Consider the following 24568-nt stretch of genomic DNA (forward strand, 5'->3'; position numbering starts at 1 on the left):
CGACCTTCTTAAAGTATCCAATCTCGAGTAAAGTAGTCAGCTCTGGCAACTCTGGCGGCGAGGGCGCCCTCAGGTACGGAAACACAGAAGGAACCGCGTCGCTGTTCCGTCGCACACACTTGATCGTCGATCCCAGCGACTTTCTTGCAGGTTTGAAATTTTTTCTTTTACTTGCTGTGACGCATTTTGTAGCGATCTTGTGATCCCGAGGAAGCTTTTGAAAAGTGACCTGATGGAGACCAAATGTGCAGCGGTATCTATAGACGTCAGACCCTGCCCAGGTGGTGCAGCAATAAACACCGCCACCAGCGCCCTCACCGCCGCGCTAGCCTTAACTGGGTCGTGCAAAGGAAGCTGTTCGTAAGCGAAGGTGCATAGGCACTCCTCTTTCGTTCATCTTGTGGCGCCGTTTTCTTAAACCATGCTTCAAGACCAATGGACCTGGCAAGCTTACTACTTCAATCCAACCTCGCTTCAAAGAAGTAGGGGAGCTCATCAAAACAAGCTGCGCGCACAAAGCAAAAGATTGTTTAGTTGTTCTGGAGTGCTATAACTGGCAATTTTAGTGCACGCGATCATTGCATGACAGCGAGTTTGAGGCAAGCACTCCAACGTGCGTTCTGTAAAGCCTAAATGCGTGAAATATGGGCATACACATGATGCCAAAAGTGATCAATATAGTCATACGCGAGAAATGTATGTTACTACCAGTGGTAAGAAGCTCGCTTTATCTAGCATGAATGGCCTTGCCGATTCTCACCTTTTAAGTTGCATTCTCTATTATTCTGTCGCTTCCTTTGCATTGACCTGTTTTATTACGCACCCTAGAATGTTATGTTGACAGTTGTCTTCTGTTTATATGTACTGCGATCGGGGATACATGCGTAAGCTTTGTCGCGTACAACAAAAGGCAAAACCGAGGCCTCCGCGATGGCTCCGGCAATCGCGGAGACCAACGTGAAGCAAATCCCGATTCTGGTTCAACCAGCATTTTGCCATTTACTTGTATGACATACTACGTGTCCGCATTTGCTATGATAATGCTAGAACGTCTAAGCATACGTGCGCTATGCTACGCGGTGGCGACCACTTCAGGTTATTGGTGGTCACGGTGTGTGCGATGTTTTTCGCGCGCGTCACCAGTCTAATATTGCATACAGTGCGCACCACGGGAAGATGCTCTGTTGAACTTCATAATCAAATTACCACGGTTCTCCGTCAAGGTTACTCAAAACAATAGGAGCTAGGTACCTGCATTATCACACTTTCTCATGCGACCGGCTGTGATTGGCTTACGCAGCACGTTCGCAACGGCCCGTATACACAGCTGTCGCCATTCTGCTCAAAGCAACGGAAATCGGTAAAGTGGAAGTCCTTTACGTCCGTGGCAATTCACAACGCATTCCATGGCAATTCACTGAGGTTCTTTTCCATGCTGTTGCGTCTGCTCTTGTTTTCGCCGTAGTTCTGGCGAGTGAACTAGCAACCACTTCGTGGTGGTTGAAGGACACGTTCGGCAGGCGGACAGAAATTCGCAGCTTTTTTGGGGGCGAAGCTCCTGACGCCGTAGGTACGTCCCGTGTCGCCGTCGAAGTTTTTAAGGTCATAACATTGCATCGCAAGTCAATAAAAACGGTGTCACAGCATATCCACGGAGTGAACGATGATGACTGGGGCGAAGCGTCCGTCAGTCTGTCCGTGCTTCTATGCGTCCGTGCATTCATCCATTCGTTCGTCCATCTGGCTGTCTGTCTGTCTGTCAATTCGTCCATCAGTTCGTTCAGCCTTTCCTCTGGACCGACGCTTCGCCACACTCATCATCATTCACTCCGTGGATATGCTATGATTATTTTTGTTCATTGCGCAAACACAGCTAATATTTCGCTCAATCGTTCGTTTCACACGTGCTAGTTACACCTGGTTGTGCAGAAAACGGTACAAGGCAGTGGGGCTTTGCACTACCTAAAACTGCACCGATAGGTGTGGATGCTTGTTCGCAAAACTCCATAGGTTTACAATTATATGCCACGCAGTAATTCTGCATCGCGGGTTCATTCCGGACAACTTCTCTTGGCAACGCAGCGAACGCCACAGAAGTATATCGCGCGCCCTATTGACAATGAGTGTAGTTCCACAATTGTGTCGTTTTTTTTTGTGAGATACGAAAAATACGGTCTTGAATTTTCGCATGTAGCTCTTTGACATATTATACAGCTTACACCAGTATTGCAGCCCCGCCATGGTGTTCTAGTGACTAAGGTACTCGGATGCTGACCGGCAGGTCGCGGGATCAAATCCCGGCTGCGGCGGCTGCATTTCCGATGGAGGCGGAAATGTTGTAGGCCCGTGTGCTCATATTTGGGTGCACGGTAAAGAGCCCCAAATGGTCAAAATTTCCGGATCCCTCCACTAGGGCGCCTCTCATAATCATATAGTGGTTTTGGGACGTTAAATCCCACATATCAATCATCAATTACACCAGTATTGCATTCGTATTTGTTTTAATTTGTACACTGTCACTTCGCCTTTTTGCACGAATGAGAAAGCGCGCCTTTCGTGCGTATATCGAAAGCCAGGCGGCGTCTGCGTCGATGTAAAACACTGATAATTTCAGAGAGTCTGCACTAGTGATCTATCAAAATTTTAAGCCGGAAATTGCCAAGAAGAGGATAATTGATAATACTCGGGGTAGTTCTCTTCTGTTTCAGGGCAGGGCGAGAGTATTGCGAAGCAAGACTTATCGGGCCAAGTACGATGAGATGGACACGGTATGCAGTGCGTGTGTAGAGCAGGAGGAAACGGCGGAACACCTGACAAAGAACTTCACCCTATTGATCAGGATGATGGCGCAGATTTTTGCAAAGCACTGACGTTTGGGGACAGGGAGGGCAAAATAGACTTTCGGTGGGTAGAATTAATTAGAAGGAGGTTATCTAATTGCTGGCTAAAATCAAGGCACGAGTTAAAATAAATCTTTCACTGCGAAAAAACAGTCCACAACTTCACAATTAAAAGAAGAAAAAAGGTAAATCTAGTTTTCTGTTCACTAAGTATTACCGCTAGGTTGCATCAGCCGCCGACCAATCTAAAAGGTACAGCCACAACAATCCATCCATCCATCCATCCATCCATCCATCCATCCATCCATCCATCCATCCATCCATCCATCCAACCATCCATCCATCCATCCATCCATCCATCCATCCATGCATCCATCCATCCATCCATCCATCCATCCATCCATCCATCCATCCATCCATCCATCCGTCCGTGCGTCCGTTTGTCCGTCCGTCCGTCCGTCCGTCCGTCCGTCCATCCATCCATCCATCCATCCATCCATCCATCCATCCATCCATCCATCCATCCATCCATCCATCCATCCATCCATCCATCCATCCATCCATCCACGATATGCCGGCGATGAACGGCTGCGCGTATTGGGAAGCTCGCGAATTTGTGTTTTCATACGAGTTAATTAAATTAGCACTCGTTTTTCTTGACGGCTTTCACGGATGCAGGGAGGATGAAAACTAACACGAACATAGCGGCGCACTGTTTTTTCCGGGCTCTGTGAGGCCGTGCTACCAGTTCCGTATATGCGTTTTAGTTTTATAGCATTCGCGTTTTATTTCCTCTTTCAAGCTATAGCAACCTCATTATTTGCGTGCTTAAGTATATGATACTGCAGTGTACCGCTCTGCATACCTGACGGGAAAAATCGCATTATCCTTTTTCATTTGTCATTTGTTACCAAAAAAAAACACTTGCTGGTCAATTATGAATTCACTTGAGACTTATAAAAAGCGAAAACTATCCTCGTTTTCTTCCTATTCAATCCACTGAATGTTTCCTACTTCTGCACCGAACATGGTTTTTTTACTGCCTCAAGAATTGGAGACAAAGCTAGTTTTCTGTCTCTGAGCTGGCTGTGCACTGCTTTCATGATCGGTCCATTTCAACTAAGCGAATACGTTATATAATGCCGTCAAGTTATGTGACCTCCTGGTACGTCACAAACATTTCTAAAACATGATGACGGTTTAACGTAATGATGATTTCTTGCAACACTCGTGTTCACACCACCGACTCGTGAAGATGCCGTACATTGCTGGCAATCAAACTTCGCTTTTGATGAGGCATTTAAAGCTATCACCCTAATGCAGTGTATGGTTGTAGCGTCGTGAAATTGCAGCTTCCGCTGGTGTTCAGGGGGAGCGTCTTGCAGTAAACAGGCAGAACCATTGGTTTCCTAATAAATCTTCGTACTGCCCTCTAATATGTAGCCGTCTTTTACAACCCGAGTATTTTATAAGCTATAAGTAGTGGCGGCTAAAGACTACCTGTCACGTTTGGCAACAAGGCAATTGGTATCACTAAACGGGAGTTCGCTGCTTCCGAACTGTCAACAAATGACTCTATCAGTGACAACGCTGCTTCGTGATCACTCCCACTGGCAACGCTAATCTTGCGCCCTGAAGCTGAACGGGAGCCCTTGGTCACCACACAGCCAATCGGCCTCTACCCTGCTCGCTATCGAATTAAGAGGCCAAAAGAAAAAAAAACAGAGCTGAGCAGCCCGATATTAAAGTAAGTCTACGAATACACAGAAAAGCTCAAGCAACTGACCGCTGGCCGCATTTTTCATGCCTGTCATCTCGAGCTCTGACATGGTGAAATCACCTGCCACAGTTTCTCGTTTTTTGACAGTTGCTTTTTTTCAGTGGCAACACATGTAATGCTTTGCGAAGGGAACGGATGACGATGTATATCTCTGGAAGCAATCTAGTGGAATTTCGTGCTATTTAGTGCACGAACAACAAGCTTGCGCGTAATTTTCTACGCCACTAGAGAGTAGCGAGAATCAAGCAAAATTAGGCACCGAAGTTTCTAATATAGAGCTTTTCTCAAAAATCTACTTTAATTTAGTCAGAAAGCAACTATCAGTCACGCAAACGCCACGGTGACAAAAAGATCTTCCGCGGATTACTTGCATGAGCTGTCTAGTATAGGCCTAGCAGAGGACACGCGAGCATCTAGATCAAGTAGTCATGAACGACTCAAGCCTTTGAAATGAGCTGAGTGCCCAGAACAACAAGTGCCTAACGATTCTTGCTTCCAAGTTTCCATTACTTCTTAACCGCTAATACAGCCGAAAGCTGAGCCGTATAGCAGCTGCGAATGCAAGCGGAATTGGTTTCCTTGAGGGCCGACGCGGCGGCATTTCTACTCCAGTTGCGGTGCCTGGCGGCGAAAGGCTGCACTAGCACCGACGGTTGCTTTCCGTTCATATCCTCTCCTTCGCATGGGTTGGTAGGTTGGTTGGTTGCGAAACTTTATTGTGGTCCTGCATGGCGCGCTTCAGCGCGCAGCGGGCGACTCGCACGTCGGGACCGTTAGGCCAAGCTTATCGGCTGCTCCACGGGCCTGCTAGACAGCCCAAAGTTGGTCGGGCACTGAAAAAATATAGAGGAGTCGTTGGCTTAGCTTTCTGAGCGACGCAGGCAGCCGAGCGTTTTGATCCGTACGGTGATGACACCTCTCCACGCGTCCATCTCTCTCATGCTCGGCCCCTGTGCTCCGCGCGCTGGGGGAGGGGGCGTTTCCTTTTCAAAGATTTTTCACTTCTAGCGCTATTCTTTTTTGAAAATCAAGAAAAAAAGTTCTTCCTAGGTTTGTTCCAAAAGGTCGTAGATACCGAATTTATAAATTCGTGAATAAAAAACTATGTCGGGGTCGCTTTAACGAACAGTTTCTTGGCGTTCCCTGAGGTTCGTACGAGTGACGTTTCACTGTGTATACTTTCTCCATCGCACACGGTTTTCGATGATGAGATAAAGTAGACGCAATGCTTGTGCAGGGTGTTGTAGCAGGCTCGCTGATGCGCCCTGTCGGAGGTCCTAGTTCTTCCGACAGTGACAGCCTGACGAACACATATGAGCCCTCAGAACTGTGTGCTGGACGCGGGGTGCGTCCGCTGGCCGTGTACGACGTATCTTCCAGCGTGCAGTCACCCACTGGGAGGGGCTCTCCAACGGATGCCTTGCAGCTGACGATGGTGCCTGACCAAGGAGGTCCGGACACCTTCCAGGTGTGTTCACTCGCCAACTGGCCCGTGCGTTTTCTATGTTTATCCAAAATAGGGCACGTGTCCTTGTGCAACTTACCTGAACTATTCAGTGGCCGGACATGGCTTGTTTATGAAAGCGAAATAATTATATGGTCGACGAAATGAGAGAGGTTAACGTTGGCGTAGTCGTCAACACTAAAGTTGGCAAGAATATTGATAATCATCATTATTACGACACTCGCTATTATTGTTCTCGATCATGGGAACCACACTGGGCGGCCTTTCATTCGTCTCAGGTAAAAAGCAGCTGTTCAGATTTTCACCTCTTGTCACCGTAATGAATTCGTGTAATTTTCTGTCCGTTCTGTTCTTTGACGGATATGGCTAACAGAAGGTGTAACAGCAGCGGTGTACAACGTTCACTCTATCAATCGTCTATAAAATGTCTATGTACAACACGCTTCTCTCCATTGAACTACAGGCAAAAAATATTATAGGAACAAAAAAAATCTTGCCGTTAATGAGAGCTCGAAATACTTTGAAAACGGTATAGGTGAACTATGGCGGACATTGGTTCAAAAAGATCACTTTCCATGTTTAAAAATGGAACAGGGATGACCAGGCCGTGTGCCTAAAGATAAAATATACGTTAGTTGTCAATGAACAAGAAAACGGAGCTGCTTCATTCATATATATTTTCTTAAAAGTTGAGGCAGCTAGCATGGTTTCATAACGACATGCTCGTGATTTTTTTTGCGGTAAAGCATCCGAAATTGTTCTGAACGTTCGGCTAGCTAAGCCCTCCATTCACAATGCAAACTTAAACTTATCTTAATGACTTAGGTCAACCTTAGCCATACATCTGCCTTTAACGCATTTCAAGAACGTATTTTGTACTTATCGCAGAACTTTCCTCGTACATCAGTGAGGCTCGGTTAAGGTAGCCTATGACCTACCTTAAAGCTTCTACACATGAGGGCGCGGCAACTTTGCATATTTCATTAGTTATGTGGACCGCAAAGCAGCAATGTAGAACGGCACAACATGCGCATACACGTGATTGCCACGGTGAGTGCTCAACAATCGATGGAACCTGGTTGAGACCTACGACCAGCGGAAACTTTTATGCCGCCCCCGCTTCACAAAAAGTGCCATGAAGAATCTGCTCGTTATGCTGTTTTTGCGAAAAAAAAAGCCGTGTTCGGGGGTTCGTTGCGCTCCATGTCATGCAGCTGCTCATCACATCACGCTTTCATGGAGTGGCACGTTTCAACTTGCGAGCGATGGCCTTGTTAATGTCTCGTAGCCGACTGTGTCACGAGTATACAATGCAGTGGATATCTGCTATAGTGACAACACACTTTTTTTTTTGTAATGGTGAAATTCCCTAAGTGGCGCAAACACTTTTTTTGTTGTTTGGTCGGCCGTACACGGACGTACATCGTGTAAACTGTTGAATTTATTGCGAGCTGCTTCCACGTTTTTAGTTTTCTCTGAAGGCACATGGTGTTTGTCTTGGTACTTGTTGAAAATATTCGTCAGGACGTAGCCACGTCATCGCGAGCACGATAACACCATCGAACACAGAAAAAACATACAAGACGTCGAAATAGTGAAGGTGACCTTATTACCTAACAAGGTCACGAATCTCTCAAGTTCCATGGATGGCCGTACAAAGTAAAAGAACCGCTCATGGCTAATTCCATCAAGTTGCGCTTATAGTGGAGCTACTCACTCTTTTTTCAGCGGACGGTAAAATCATTTTGCACTTACACTATTAAGGGCGCTTAACGCGCCTACAATTTTTATTTCAGAAAACATTAAACGAATTATAGAAGCGTAGTTACCGGGTTGTTTTTCATAAAAAATGGTGGGGAATTGTTTTGTATTACTTCTGCTGTTAATATAAGAGCGGTTAATGTCTGTGTTCAAGTATTGAGATTACCTTCACGCATTGCATTGCTTGCGTTTTGGTCAGTTAAATTGGTCGAATTGCAATGGGGTACCTTTTATCGATCTACATTACCAAGTCATTGTGGGATAATTGTCAAGTGACCACCGACAGGCCTGTTGGATGTATCCATCGAGAGGTGAATCCGTCTCGGTAAACCCAATTAATTGCACTATTGAATTTTGGAATCTGAAAAAACTCAAACAGAAAGCATATTTGAATGCCGGGTTAACACCATTCATACTGCGCACTTCCTTAGTGTGCCCTTCTCACCCACATGTCGACCAGACTTGTTCCTGTGTCTTAGAGATCCAAATTATGTTCATACTGGCAGAGATGATTGCTCTTTGCGATAATCTTGCAGCATTACAGCTACTCGTCGGAATGCAGCAGCCATCAGTTAAGTGTCACCCTTTACGTGGACTCGATGGAAGCGCTGCTCGCGCACTCCAACGCGTTGACCATTCTGTGGGTGTAACAGTGCGATTTCACCGGTGTGCTGCAGCTTATCCGCGCTCATTTTAAGTGTGCTGGATTCGCCGATGTAGTGTTCCGGCTCATGCCACTGCGGATGCCACTTGTCATCCTGTAAGCGTGATATGCACCCTTATCTTTGCTCCTGCTGCCACATTCTCACATTGTGAACACTCAGAAAGAACAGTTTCGGAACATCACGCAAGCTGTCATACCTCCGTTTGGTCATGACCTTCCGAGTGAACTTACTCGTCAAGAGGAGGTATCTCTCTGCAGGATTCACGTGAAGCCACTGTGATGCTTTCAATCCGCGTGAAGTGGGGCTACTCTACGCAACCTCAAGCTTCCCATTTTGTCCCATGATGGTGCGGGAAACAGACCTCAACCACCTTTTATGGAGATGCCTTGGGCTTCGAGCGGCTCGCTGACGCCATTTGCAGCGTACGAGACTCCAGAACACCAGGCCGCCTGACTTGCAGCAATGAATTTACGGTCCTAGCCACTGGTACTCTGCACAGAAGAAACGAAGTTGCACAATTGATGCCGTAGGACAAAATTACCCAATAATAAATTATAAAGGTCCGCTTTAAGTCAGCTTTTACACACGAATGCTAGCTTGTGTGTCATACTTTGCGTGCTGCTGTGACGAAACAAATCTGTCTAAAGCGTGTGAACAATGTCAGTTGCGGCGCTTCACCGACGTTGAGATGCGCAGCTTCCAGCGTGAAAATTCAACGCCGGCATATTGCTCGGAGACTGCCTACAAAAACAAAATAAGCATGCACAATGTGGGCGTGCACACCGGTGAGTTAAAATGCACTGCTTTGCATTTCAACATGGCCCTCTTCTTTTTCATATGATGCAGTTTTTGTCGTATCATTTGACTTTTCGAGTTGTCCAGCTAATAACATGTTCTCCTTGCGAATGTTTGAGATTGTTTTCTTCGTTCTCACATTCACTGAAAATGTCTTTACTGCTAAACTTTGTAACACAAATTACATCATCAAAGAATAAGTTTTACCTGTATCGGCTCAAACTGAATCTGCTGCAATATCTGTTCATAAATTCAATGAATGGTAAAGCCAAGTGAGCTTTTAGCATAGTGAATTATACTGTCGTAAAGAGTGGCCACTCAAGCCTTTTAGTAGTCGAGCAAGGAAGGGTCTGAACAACCACCAGATGTGCCCATTCTCGATTCTACCTGTTAATCAAAGCATGAAATAGCTACCCCAGGTGGACCATGCATACCCGAGTTTGACATCAAACGTTTTTTAAAGAAAAGTTTGAATCAATTTGTGCCATTCTGCGTGTCGGTTCTGCATCGTATCCCGCTTAGGACGTTTATTGCTCTGCAGCAAAAATCAGTAAAGACTGTCTGGAAAGTGTTGTCTTTTTGCATTTGTTATGACCATTGGGTCAAACCACACTTCTACAGGCTCAACATTCAAATGTATTGCACATGTATTCTCATTGTGGAAGCGTGGGTGCATAGCCTAGTGGTAAAGATGCTCGCTTTCTGAGCGTGAGGGTACGGGTTAGAATCCCAGTGTCAGAAGAAATTTTTCCTTCTTTTGTGTATGCCGAAGAAATTATAGGTCTGACCAGCCACTCGTGGCACTGAGAGCAGCGCAGTAGCTCGCCCGCAGGGCCCCACAGGAGTGTTCGCTCTTTACATAAGTATATTTCTGCAGGCTTGTAGCAAATATACGCATTTGTGCAGTTTTCTTGAGTTTGCAATCAAGCATATTGCATTTACATGAAGGATGTAGTCCATTGAATTTTGCAATTACCTAGCTTTGTCCTCCAAAGAACCTCACTAAGAAAAATTCACCAAATGTCATTCACTACTTAACTTCAGAAAATAGGAGTATTATTTCCTTGCTACCGTTTTTATATGCAGTATTCCCATATAAATTCTTTTCAGTCATGCATCACAAATTCATCCACGCTTCTACCAGAGTAACCACGACTGTTCATTCCTCTTACAACTCAACCGCTATCTCCAAAGACCTCTTCATAGTGTACACTTGGGCGCTTCATCGCTGAACCTACCTCAAGTCAGTGAAGAATGTGTCATCTCTGAAAGCAGACTCATGGGCTAAATTATTCGCAAGGCATGGTTGAAGACACTTTATTTATTAAACTCTTTCTCGTTTAATTATTTCTGTCTCACCCACATCGTCACTGTTTTTTTCTTCTTCTCAGAAAACTGAACAAGAAAGAGACGATTGGTTTCCAAGCTACTCAGATTGAAACGCAAGAAGCTCAACAGTTGCCATGCAACAACCCTATTAGACGCCAATATACTAGGGAGACAAATGAAAGTCTTATACTGAAATGCAGTGATAGTTTACGGTATGCTCAAGCTGTACAAAATCTGGAGCACAACTAATTGTTTCTTGCTTTATGAATTACTCAGTTTACACAAAATTTGCAGGCTTTACATTTATTGGATAGTTAATATGATGGAGTGCAAACATACTGTACTTCATTCTACGTGTCAAAATTTGCATAAAGTATGAGATATAACTAGGTAGTAAATGGGCCTGTAGTTGTGCATATTTAGTGGCACTTCTTTTTCACACTGAGTATGAATTGCTGCGAATGTAAAGACTGTTGCATGGCAATGGAAGGTACAGCTACCATAGCGCTGAAACAAAAAAATTACTGAAGGTTCTGAAATAAGAAACTGTGCAAACACTCGTCGCTTCATTAAACGAGACAAGTCTTACAGAGGTCACCTGCACGACAAGGTAAGGCTCACTACTCTGGAATACATAACGTCTGATAATAGGAGTAGGAGAATGAAAGCCTGTGCACAGGGAAATTTCGGAGAGTGTTTTATGAAAGAGGCTGAGAGAATTATGAAGCATTCTTAACATTTGCTCTTACCTCTATTTAATGAACTCTGCCAATATACTATGCGGGTATGTTAACACACGGTGTCCGAAAAAAAGGGTACATCTGATTGCAGTAGTTGAACCTATTAGTTTTGTATGTAAAGTTGAGCCACAGATTTGTCACACAAAGCCATGTGACAGAAATCACAATTAGAACATTTTCGAGCCAATCTGCTTATTCAATTATACTCGAAGGCGACTGTGAAATTGTTCAAATTAATGAGTGGACAATAGGCTGAACTTACATTGGACCACAATTCGTGGGCATAATTCAAGGAAGCGACGTCCGAACTTGTTATCGCAAAGCGTAATACACATTTGTATCAGGTGAGTTTGTAAATTAAGTTCATGGAGCACTCCCAGTGGCCAGAATTGGCTGGTGATTGATACGCCAAAAATAAGCTCTGATATACACGCGAGCAGTGAACCCTAATGTTGAAACGTATGTTAGTATGTTAGTATGTTAGTATGGAGACATGGCTCGACTCTAATGAGCTTCGTACCTAAAAGCACCTTTCGCCAAGCTACGTCTGAACCTTTTTTGACGTACAACACTCCTACTTTTATTGGTGGAGAAGCCGGAGTTCCCACCAATCTGGAACTTCACAATCGGAAGCTACCATCATCGCTCCCCATGAGTTCTTCTGGCCCTTCAGAAGCTGCCCCACCAACCACATTCTTATGTGCTGGCGTGCTTCGGCAACGCGACCCAACAATTTTTCACGGCAACGATGAATTAAACGTCGAGGATTGGATCATTCAGTAAGAAATCGTAAGTGCTTGAAACAAATAAAACAAGTCTGCAACGAACTTACGAACGTGCGCTTTTACCTCGCTAATGTGGCCAGCCTGTGGCTCATGAACCACGAAGGTGAAATCAACAAGTGGTCCACCTTTAAACGGGCCCTGGAACACTTTTCTGAGAAATCACAAAATTAATTCACTGAAGGAGTTTATTGCCACACTAATTCAACACCGCGAAAATTTTAGAAATGCTTCCAGTATAAGGGAAGTTACGAAGATTTGTCACACGCTGCAATCACATTCTCTCTTCTCTCGTAGCGACGAAAGCGCTGAAAGCTTCATACATTTCTAGCCAAAAACGAGAAAGTGAAGCACATCATAAACAGAGTTGACGACGATACCTTCCAGAGGCCCGCCGCTAAGAATCCACAGGCAGTCGCCGACGTTTTTCAGCTCTGTCAGGAACATGACGAGATGCGTAAGCAGCGTTTGTACACTCTAAGGCAAAATTACTCGAAAAAGAAGTAATGGAGCCCAAGAGGCGTGCGCGATGAACGGATAGACTGTTGAGAAGTAACCACAGAGGGATGCGTACTGCGTGAAACCACTCAGTCCCCAAAGGGATGAACCACGCAGGAGATGCGGGCCGTGCGCAAATCGTTGTCAAGGACACTAGCCATCCTCCTCTCTCCAGCTCAGTCTTCCCCCGTATTTTGCTCGTGACGGTTGGCGTTCCATCGCACTCAGAGAGCTCAACGATCTAGGAAGTACGCCATTGTGCTTCGTGTATGCGCTTGTATGAGCGTGCGCTGCTGCTTTTACGTTTTTCTGCACCGATGAAGTCTGGAGAAGGTCTCGACACGTCGTCATGCCGGGCTGTATAACTCTGGCTTACTCAAGATGGCCACGACCAACTCACGACACCACCTGTTTAAAATGAGGGCTAACATGGCGGCCGAGAAGACAGCCGGCTTCTCGGATACATTATTTCAGTTTGACTCAGAGCTGAAATCAGCGCTGGATTCTTTCACGAGTAGGTCATCATTCACTATTCTGCCGTACTTGTCGGGTGTGCGATACGGATCGCGCTTGCCGGCAACGGGCTCGGTCGTTTTGTATGTCGCACGCACGAAATGCCCTGCGAATGTCGGCTTCGGCGCCTGCACTTCGCCTGTGCTTTTTGACCACCCAAAAACTAGCCGCCATTGCCCTTGGCCATCCGGATGCTCGCTGATTGAGTGCTCGCCTGTCTTTGCCGCCATGTTGAGCTCCGGGCTGACGAAAATGGGCAGATACCTTGTCGCTGTTTTTGAGTCGTCCAAAAGACGTTGCGGTTGCCCGTAAAAAGCTTGGTTGTAATACTTCGCGCGTTCAAGGGCACCGGCACGGGCTGGCGGGGCTTTCGCTAGCGTCGGAACCGAGTCTGAAAATTCGTCGCCATTACAGTTGGTTCCCCGTCAATCAGTCGCAAGCAGCTTGGCGCCTGCCACTGGCGGCTGCCACGGCGGCGGACTCGCGTTTTTTCGCTGCACTCGCACTCACTCGAGTTTGTGGAAAAGGGCCACGTTATTGTCGGTTTTTTAGGCCCTCGCTCCAAAGGAACTTGGCGCTGACCAAGCGTACGGTGGCTCTCCTGGTCGAAAATCGCTGATGGCAGACGCTCCGTGTGCAACGCCGTGTTTGGTCTCGCGTTCACTTGTTCGAGCTGAATGGCGGCGCTTGCTTAGAAATCGCTGCCTTGCTGGCGGAACGGTGGTCGTGGCGTCTCGAAGTTATGATTGCGGCTACCGCACATAGGCTGTTGCGCTACTGGGATTGAAATGCGTCTTTGACGATGTGGGACATCACGGTGAAACTATTTGCATGTCCTATTTTACACGTACGTTTTTATTTCGCCTTGCACATATTTGTGAGATCCATGCATATTTATTCTCTGTCACGTGTGAATAAATAATTTCACAATCTTATTGTGTAGACGTAGGGTGTGTATTGGCGTCTGCAATGCTTGTCATCTATCACTTTCGTTGGAGCAGCTTCAGAAGGACGTACTGTAAGAGATGTGAAGGTAAAGTTATTTGCGTGTCATAATTTACACGTAAGTTTTATATCAAGTTTCCTATTGAAAATTAGCCCAATGGTGGGCATGATGGGACCCCCCACTCACCATCTTGGTGGATTATGGTTATAGGTAATGATGGACGGATGGTGGGCAGATGGTGGATGGTGGGAGAGGTGGACAGATGGTGTGCATGACGGGACCCATCATCTTGGTGGATTATGGTAATGGGTAATGATGGACAGATCGTGGATGGTGGGAGTGATGGGCAGATGGTGCGGTGGTGGACGGATGACGGACAGACGGTGGATGGATGGTGGACAGACGGAGGACGATGAGAGTGGTGGACAGATGACGGCTGGACGACCCTGGATGTATGCCAGGGAAGGGCTGGTAGATAATGATGAGTGTTGGAAGCCAGATTCATAAATTAAATAGGAGACATTGCACTTCACAACTTGATTACCTCCTACCAGTGATGTTAACAAGGCTTCTTGTCTGTGTATATATGTGGCCAAGTATGCAGCCACATGTTGCTACAGCACAAAATCAATGACGTTTCTTGCAAAAAAGACTCGTGTTTATTCGTTCCTCTTGCTGTAGTGTCTAACTTATATGCCCCACTGGCTTGCTTCATAAATTAACTTGCTTGAAGCTTGCAGATGGGAACGAAGCAGTTTTTTTGAAGTGGCACAGCTGGCCCAGTGTGGTGAGCTTGACGTACATTCCCAGGCATGCTATAACAAAATAAAATAAAAACAAATTAACTGCTTTTGCTGAAAAATGGAGCCATAACATAAATAAACCAGTCACAATCAGTTCAACGAACGCTTAAGTTAACCCTGACATAAATATTGAACCCCGAAATATTTTCGAACAATTTTCTGTACCATTAGTTAGCCAATATATTTTAAATTCCTCATAAAGTAAGCAAGCAAAAGTTCTCAGTCAGCTTTGTGACATCAGAACGTGTATGGGTACACCAAGCATTGCAGGAACACTGATATTTTTTCTCTGGCGTGCAAACACAGACAAAAAAGAGAAGTGGCATCAATGCAAATGCCAATAAATAAAAGGGCGAACAGTACGGAAAAAGAAATTGCACACACAAACACCTCTAAGGTAACACTTATTGATCAAGCACACTTGGGGCTTAACACGCGAAAACAGTTCAGGACATCATTTTTCGTTAGGCATGTTACTGACAGCTGGCTCACACATGCCCTTCCACTACTAGTTATGTCAGGCCCCTACCACCACATGTTTTCACACTTCTACACTTTTAGAAAACTGCATTCATTGAATGTGTAAAAATTACAAGTATATGGCTGTTCTTACATGAAAAACATTAAAGGAAGTGGTTAAGGGGGCCACAAGTTTGAACTGTTTATTCATCACATATGCACAGACATGTGCAGCAAGGTGAAGCACATACCAACCTAATAACAACCTGTGATCAAGAACTTGTCCTGTGCCTACGAGAGAGACAATGAAGCAAGAATGATATGTAAGAAACACTGTGCTTTTAATGGGATGCTGTCAATCTGTATTTTATTCAGATGCAGTTCACAATTACAGGAATTGCAGTGAGCCAGCAAATATGCTCGATCTTCACATGTTAGCAAAACGTCATGTTTCTATGCATGCTCATTTACGTACCATTCTTTCTGGCTGACATGCGTCTTGACTCAGAATAGCATAGGTTTATGAACACCGGTGGCACATTTTGTGCACAATATAGCATTTCTTGCAGTAACCACTTTTGTTGCTGCCATCAGATACTATACGTGGGCGGAGTTGAAACGGCTCCCCTCCACTCTTCTAAAAAGAACAATCTGCAAGCAATGTCAGTTTGCAACCTATTTTAGCTTGTGTACAACCCGTTACAAATAAGGCTCAAGCTCAAGCTTCACCGTTCACAACTCCTGCAGAGTGTGTGAGGAAAAGCAGCCATGCACAACTGATTAAAACGGTTTTGAGGAGATTTCTGCATATCTCGTTTGTGCATGAGCTTGCAAGTGCAGACTTGAGGCAACTCACACCGCAGCAATCCTTTTGCTGACCTAGGTGAGTAAAGCCAGGAGGTGTAGCAGCTCTATAGGGCAATGTTTGAATCCAGAAATTCCCAAAGAGTTACAGGTTGTAAATTAATGTGCAAACAGCACTAACTTCCAAATGAGAAAAATGCAAAAAGAGATTGTTAGGAAGGGGCTGATATGTAGCAGTGGTTAGTTACTTTTAAATAATGAAAAAATAACATCAGCATATCTGTAATCTAATACGTCTGCCATTAAAATGCTGGTGCAAGGGACGATTAATAGATTATGAGAAAAATTGCACAAAACTAGAGTGACACAAGAGCCTATGCAAATTTTTTTGGACATAATGTCCATTAAAATTGTTGGAGCTGACTGGCACAAGGAACTTGAGAAGGGCCACAAAAGCTTCAACACCATGCCAGCGGCACTTCAGAAGGCAACACCTCCACTCTCACCTATGCCGCTTCTTACACAGGAAAAGAATTCACTGTACAGGACAAATAAAGTAGGTACTCTACAGGACAGATAAAGTAGGTACTCAACATCAATTCAGATGAAGTATATACCCTATCAAAAAATCCAATTGAGGTGGATGACAGAGGAGGAATTTTCAGTCATAAACTGGTCTTTTATGGCGACAGAGCTTAGTTCTTCCATTAGGGGGATGTGGCAATGAGAATCGTACATTTGGGGAAAACTTTCAGTTTTTCAAATATTTTTTTGTAATCTTGAGACCATACTTTACATCATAGTGTGATTTTGAATCAAAATAAGTAGAAGTTGGGAAACAAGCATTTACTGGTGAACTGTCGTGAAAAGCTTTGTGAAAATTGGCCATAAAATGCGAATTTCCAGCTTTCTCTTGAAAAAGCGCCATCATAATGGCATCATCATAAAGAGGACAAATTGAGCTCAAGATAGCCACAAAGACGCATTTCTGTAATGAAAAATCAAGCCAGCTTCCTTCCAAGTTTCGTTTTATGAGCTTCTAGCTGCAATTTCTCTGAGCTCCAATTACTCACATTTCATTTTGAGCAGTTGCTGTCAGTCATCCCTGTGTCATTCAGGAAATTGAGCTATAGCCATTCCGTTTTTTGCACTTAGATTGTGAGACTTTGGTAAGTGCAGTGAAACTGTCCATATTTGTGTGCACATCATACAGACTTTTGTAATTGGCTTTTTGTTAAATAAAGTGTGGGATTGGGCTAGTTGGTAATCCATATAAAACTTCTAGGCGCGTAAAACTTCAGACAACTAACATAAGAGACAAGGACGAGCGCAACTTTCAACTGATTTTATTACTACTACGACACACATATATATATTAGAAAGAAGATAAGCAACACACAAAATCAAAAGGCGAAAAGAGAGATTGCAAAAACATCACGTGCTCACCCTGGGCCCTCACGTGCCGAATTTAAAAACGTCAATTCTTTCCCAGATAATGCTATCGATGGTTTGCTGATACAGCTACCTCGAGCAATTGCTGCAGCTTCAATCACAAGTCTTGTGCCTTCATTAGGGTTGCCTTTCAAAACGAGTGTGGTATTTCTGTTTCTGGCTTCCTGGATGTGCTGAAGCTTTACCTTGCCTCCACCTTTGCGGAGTGGAATGGTGAAGTTTTTCTGCAAAAAACAGGCGTGTGCATTGGCTCATGCATCGCCCCAGTGTTGAGCGATTTATATCTCGCTCATTTGGATAGAAAGATTCATCAACGGTTGGTACAAATGAATGTCAGTAAGTGCTTCCGGTTTGTCGATGATTACTTAATTTTGTTTGATTGCGATCTTGAGGTCCTTAGTGAGTGCTTTCAGCAAGTCTTGCAAGTGTTCCAGGAATGCCTTGAACCACTGTCTCTCACGTATGAGTTGCCGGAAAATGGTTCCCTGAGGTTTTTAGAGTTAATACTAACTTTTTCAGCTGGGCACGTGTGTTGGACGTATGAGCCACGGGGGAAAAAACCCCTTTTACCGTACGCGTCTTCTCACAGCAAACTGGTGAAGCGTGGAATTGTAAAGGCATGTTTATATAACGCTTTAACAAAATCTTGCTTCCACTCAGTCCAGCGAAGTTTCGACAGGCAGATTCTCCGTCTAGAGGCAGCGGGCTATCCCGGTTCGTTGCTAGTTTCTGTGTGTGAGAAGCTGCGCAGACAATCAAGGGCCGGTAACGATGGGGACGTTTTACAAGAAGCAACTCCCAAGAGGGTGGCGGTGATACCGTATCTACATGGTATCTCGCATAAACTCAAGAAAATAGGCCAGAGAGCGGGCGTGTCAGTGGTTTTTTCCGCACCGAATAAATTGTCAAAATTATCTGTCCAAACAAGCCCCGTAGGAACCACTACGAGTAGCTGCAAAATTAAGCACCGAAAGAAGTTTGTTGAGTGTGCAACAGGGATTGTTTATGGCGTACCTTTGTCTTGTGGACTTGAGTACGTCGGTCAGTCGGGCAGGTGCCTCAATGTAAGACTTCAAGAACATTGCCAGAAAGTAAGAAATGCAGGACGGGACGGTTTTTTGGCCGCTCATTGTTCCGAATGTGGATGCCAGCCTTTGTTCGAACAGACAAGGGTTCTCGCGTCCCACCCTAATGAAGGCACAAGACTTGTGATTGAAGCTGCAGCAATTGCTCGAGGTAGCTGTATCAGCAAACCATCGATAGCATTATCTGGGAAAGAATTGACGTTTTTAAATTCGGCACGTGAGGGCCCAGGGTGAGCACGTGATGTTTTTGCAATCTCTCTTTTCGCCTTTTGATTTTGTGTGTTGCTTATCTTCTTTCTAATATATATATGTGTGTCGTAGTAGTAATAAAATCAGTTGAAAGTTGCGCTCGTCCTTGTCTCTTATGTTAGTTGTCTGAAGTTTTACGCGCCTAGAAGTTTTATATTTTTGTTAAATGTTGTTGGTAAGACAATATGTCTAGGAAACTTCAGAACAAAGTTTGTGGCTTACTTAAATATTAAAAATAAACCAATAGCATTATGGCATAAAATGGACCCTTGTTAATATCCTTATGCAGAATTAACGACGAACTTGTGTCTAATTAGCTAATTACTTTTGGGGTGACAATAAAAATCTATCAAGTGTTGTAACTCAGTACTTATATTAGATAGCTTCAAACTGATTTCAGTTATGATAGCACAACAGATGGCATCTGCATGCCTTTTTCACCCTTCGAGCTTCATAAATAACAAAGATAATCTTAACTGCCAGGTCCCCTTTTAAAAACTGACTAAGCACATTCTGCCACATACCTAATTCACTAAAATCGTCGTGAAAAAAAAATTGGCTTGGGCATCTTGACGCTGAAGCACACAAAAAAAGCACTGTTCTTCCTAGCTGCAATAAAGTGTGGAAGTTTCCCAAGCTCAAATTTTTACACAGGTGCACTCCATTACATTGCTCTTTTTTGCTGGTTTTTACCTCAACGAAGTTCTTATAGACTTCCTGCTTTGCCTTGAAATTGTACGAAAATGCATCTGTTGCCACAAAGCCAACACTTTTATCCGCTTGAAGCACCATAAATTTTGCATATACAACACAACAGCTGCCATAAAATTCTGTGACGTAAAATGGCTGGTGTTATTTCGGTTATTAAAATTTTATGCGCTTTTTTATGAAGCGGACCCTAACGTCTCCATTGGCTTATTCAACAACCTACTGGTTCATGATAAGTAGTTTGTAACCTATCATAGGTGATTTGTAGCTGAATTTCAGACCTTTGTTCAGTACAAAGCATAGATTTTCTAGAATGCAAACGTTTTTCAGCATGTTGCTTAACCGCCAAGAGCCTCCTGGTAACGCCCTAAAAGACCTCATGGTGCTAGGAAATAATCGCATTCAAGACATTATAAACTGCGTACTCATCAAAGGTCCAAAATTTAGCCCGGAACTCTTTGTCAGTTTGTGGATTACTGGCACTGCACCAATGAGTTGCCAGAAAAGCTGATGTGAAAGTAAGGCATCGTTGCTTATATGAAGGTGTGGAAAGATTAGCAAGAAAATTAAAAAACCTTCCATTTTATGTTACAAAGATCCTATCGAAGCTGTCATGTCATTGTACAAGCGAAAAATTTTGTTATAGCTTCAAAGCAGTGACTTTGTGGCAAAGATGCAGATTCATATAATTTTATGGCGCGATGGGCAGTCAACAAGAACCTCAAGATAAAAGCCAATGAAACAAGAGCGAAAAGCAAAGTGGGGGCTCTGTGTAAGAACATGGAACCTGCACAACTTGCATGATCTATTGCAGCAATCAAGAACAACGCCCTTTCTCTGCTCTTCATGGCCAAGACGCATAAGAAGTGAACAAGTTATGCGGTAGATTGTGATTAGTCAGTTTCTAATGAAGCGGCTCAGCAGTTGCTGTGAAAAACCCATTTCGGACAGATAATTCTTCGTATATCACCCACTTTCTTCAAGTGAATTTCTCGACAGGGTACTTCTTTTCAGCTGATGTTGAGCACCTAGTTTATTCTACAATGAACTGTTTTCCTGTGAAAGAAGTTGACTAGACGAGAGTGGTGGTGTTGCTTTCCGGTTCGCTGCAGACATGATTGTAGCTTCTTGAGCTTTTAGAGAAGTCCACCCGTTTCATTGTAGATTCTCATATCCAAAGACAAAGCATCTGCATAGGCTATTCGTGTCGCTCATGTGCTGAGCAGTTTGTTCTTATTTATATTGACTGTGCATTGCAACACCATTTTAATGGTGGAAAAATTGGATGTTTTGAGCTATGTTGACATTTTTATTTACTGTAGAGAAACCAACCTCCACTACTTATCACACTGATAACAATGCTTTAGTGGCCTTTTGCTGTCTCTGGAAGGAATTGGTGTTTATGCAAGAGTTGATAGGTTGTGGCTTGTTTAAATTTATAAGCTTACGCATTACCTTACAGAGCCAGCACACCTGTTTGCATTACTTAGGTCTACAAAAACATTGCTTACATACAAGTCATCCTATTTAACAACTGTAAAAAGGAGTGCAGCTCAACATCATCTCTAATATGCACTTGAAAAGTGATGCTCAAACAACATACAGAAAGCTTTTCAGAACCAATTGAATTGGTTGTAATCAAATGGCTTCCCTCACATGCTCCTTATTGTTGTCGCCAAGTCGTTCTTCCAGAAGTTCAAAAGTGAGCACCGTAGTAGAACAAGAAAAAGATGAGGCCTCAGCTCATGCCTTAGATGCACCGTGCTGCACATAACATAAAGAAAGGTTGCAAGCAGACATAGCATGCCAATTGTCTTTTCCGAGCTAGGGAAGCTGTCTTAGCTATGCCCGCCTATAATATCAAACGGAAGCAACAAAAATGGTTGTGACAAAAAGCACACCAAATGGTGTGCAAAATGTGGTACTGGTGCTAAGGAATTTCTGCGATCCTGCGGCAAGATGCGTGTCATTCAAACGGGAAGAGGCATGAATCATAGCGCACAAGAACAAATGCTTTCAATAAAGAATATACATTTGCAACCCACTGTTATGCACAGTGTGAGCTGTGGCTGAATAAGGTTCAAAGTTTAAGTAAAAGCAGGGACATCATGGTTCAATAAACCTTTTAGCCATTTCATATAAAAGCATGGAGATTCTTATGTATCAGTGATACTTTGTTTCTCTCTCAGGTGGAAAGCAAGTTTTGAGATCCCAGGTTGTCATAAAAGTGCTACACGCTCGATGTATCCCCAGCTTCCTGCACATGTCTGCGCATATAGTACATACTGCGTTGCAGTATAAGATCAATAAAGAGTAAAAAAAAAAAAAAAACTCGTGAACCCTTCGACCCCCTTCCCTCAATATTTCGTCACGCAAAAACAGGCCTACTTTTATGACTTTCACCTCAACATGAGCCCATCTGCCTAGTAATGTGTGCTGCTGACCGGATTATTGAATTTCGTTGTGTGTTTACACTTCTGACTATGTAAGAAGAGATTAGATAGTAAACCTCCAGTTTATGACTCTTGATGATCCTTATAAACATAGATGCACATTTGCCCTATGAAGCTGCAATAGCTCAGGGCCCTTTTATATCACACCTGTACACAATCACTAAATTGGTGGGTGTGTTCTACAAAACGTAGTAATATCCGAGTCTTTGAATGCTTTTATTGGTCATGAAGCTTCGGTGAAAGTTTGATATAGAGACAGGAGCAACTGCTAGAGGCACCCTCACCCACGGCAGGCCATTGGAGCGGCCGCGGTGCTACAATTGCACTGCAGGCGCCGGAGCTATGAAACGTTAATAAATGTAGCCGTGAAGGTTGCATACGTCTTTAGAGTGAAGTCATTGTCAAGAAAGTTTGGGACAGATATCATACAGTGAAATTTAGCATTGAATGAGGCCTTCAAGCTAGAATTTCTACGGCATGCTGATTCCACTGTAAGGTATGCTACCATTATAAAAGCATGCTTTTTTCCTGATTCATCTAGTGAACAATTGCGTTCAATCCAGAGTTCTTCAATGACCACGGTGGTTTTTAAAGCGTGGTTGCGACTTTTCACCGCACATATCTAGGCTTTCAGGCTATGTATAAACTCGGTGTTTCTATATACAAAAATAAATATATATATTAAAAACTACCTCGCACCTATTACACCAAACTGCCACTTTGAATAAATCAGTGCTTTCAATTTAGCAAGTGATGAAATCAAGCAATACTTCGTTTTGTGTTTTTTGCGTTAATTTATCACTACAGTGCCTTAGAGCATTCTAAGATCGGTTGGCCATGCTATGTAGTTTGTCGGCCCTTTACTCTTCTGTGTAGCTTACTCATGCTGTGTTTCACTTGTCCTTTCTGATTATTTTTACTGTTACGGGGAACAGTCAACACTAATAATGTAAGCAACTCAAAATTCTGGTGCATTTTCAATCCGCTAAATAATATTATACGTCAACAAATGAAACAAACAGCCAAGAATAATTACAACTCTACGTACCTACTTTGCATCTACTACTACAAAAAATTAATGAAACCAATATGCAAACCAACTTGAAACTAACAAGCCAGGTGAAGTGGGGGCAGTAATGAGAAGCCTTTAGGTTTTGCAAAGCACTCATTTAGAAAGAGAAGTTGAAACCAACAGGCAACCCATAGTCTATATGCAAACAAGAAAAGCATAATGTTCAAGACAGTTCAATTAAACTGTACATTGCCAGAATTCGTCACCGAAGAATAACTCGGTAAAACGTGTTAGCAGCAAGATCAACATTGTACACCAAACCAATAGCTTTTTTTCGATACGACTTGGGGTGGAGTCTGCTTTTCCGGCACATCATTCCCTCTCAAAATTCCACTTGGCTCAGCTCTGTTCATTTTTCTTTTCTGATGGGCATTGCCTGCCATATGTTTATGGTACGGGCGAAGGACTTGTTTTTTTCTTACCTCACAATAAGAAATGTAAAGTCGAAAACCTTGCGTAATTCATCAAGCGCGAAAATTGACCGACTTCATCCCACGCAGGAGGCGTCAACATGTGACACGAAAAGTTTTCTCGTGCTCATGATGCAATGATATCAAAAATTGACTTTGTACACTTTTATAGCTTGCGAAAGTTTTGCACAGCAATGTGGTACAACTGCTCTTACGCCGTCACTTTAGCAAACATGAATTGGTAGCGCTGAAGTCTCTGTTGCATGCAACAAATGTGTGCTTTGATTTTTCCAAGTTGTGAGGAGCTCTATGTAGCTCCACCTGCTTGACATATTACCTCTACACTTTTGGTAACTTCAGTGTCTCTATAAACGAAAACATTAAACGATTCATTCATTGGGCTTCTGTATTACCTACTTGCATGGCACGAGAAAGAGGCGACCGGTATGCTCACCTTCATTGAATGCATCATTGTTTATTGCAGCTATGTCGAGAGTGCTCGTGCACAGTCTGATGAAGCATCAAGATTCTTCATTGTGAGTTCTGAAAAAAAAACAAATCCTAAGCCCACACCATAAACATATAGCAGGCGATGCCAATTAGAAAAGAAAAATGACCAGGGCAGAGCCAAGTGAAATTTTCAGGGGGAAGGATGTGCACGAGAAGCAGACTCCGCCCCAGTCAAACCGAACAAAAAAAAAGCTAGTGTTTTGGTTTACAGCGTTGTTCTTGCTGCTAAGATGTTTGGCCACGTTAATCTTCAGTGACGAATTATTGCAAAGCACAGCTTAATGGGGCTGTCTTAGAGTTCTTGCTTTTCTTAATTGTTGTGAGAGTAGGAGTTGCCTGTTGATTGAAACTTGTTTCTAAATGAGCGCTTTGTAACGCTAAGACTTCTTATTACTGCTTCCTCCCCCACCCCGTTGTTGTCAAGTTGGTTAGTGTCATATTAGTTTCAG

At 43.7% G+C, this 24568-nt stretch overlaps 1 protein-coding gene across 1 annotated transcript in view; it reads left to right on the plus strand.

Annotated features, from left to right (window-relative positions):
• The window catches only part of LOC142765279 (monocarboxylate transporter 13-like), a 452218-nt gene that overhangs the window by 98160 nt on the left and 329490 nt on the right, over nt 1-24568 (plus strand). Inside the window, exon 4 of the mRNA XM_075866021.1 lies at nt 5858-6088. Coding sequence (XP_075722136.1) covers nt 5858-6088 — 231 coding nt within the window. The remainder of the gene's footprint in view (nt 1-5857; nt 6089-24568) is intronic.

Source organism: Rhipicephalus microplus, chromosome 1 (genome assembly GCF_043290135.1).
Source record: "Rhipicephalus microplus isolate Deutch F79 chromosome 1, USDA_Rmic, whole genome shotgun sequence".
Lineage (NCBI taxonomy): Eukaryota > Metazoa > Arthropoda > Arachnida > Ixodida > Ixodidae > Rhipicephalus > Rhipicephalus microplus.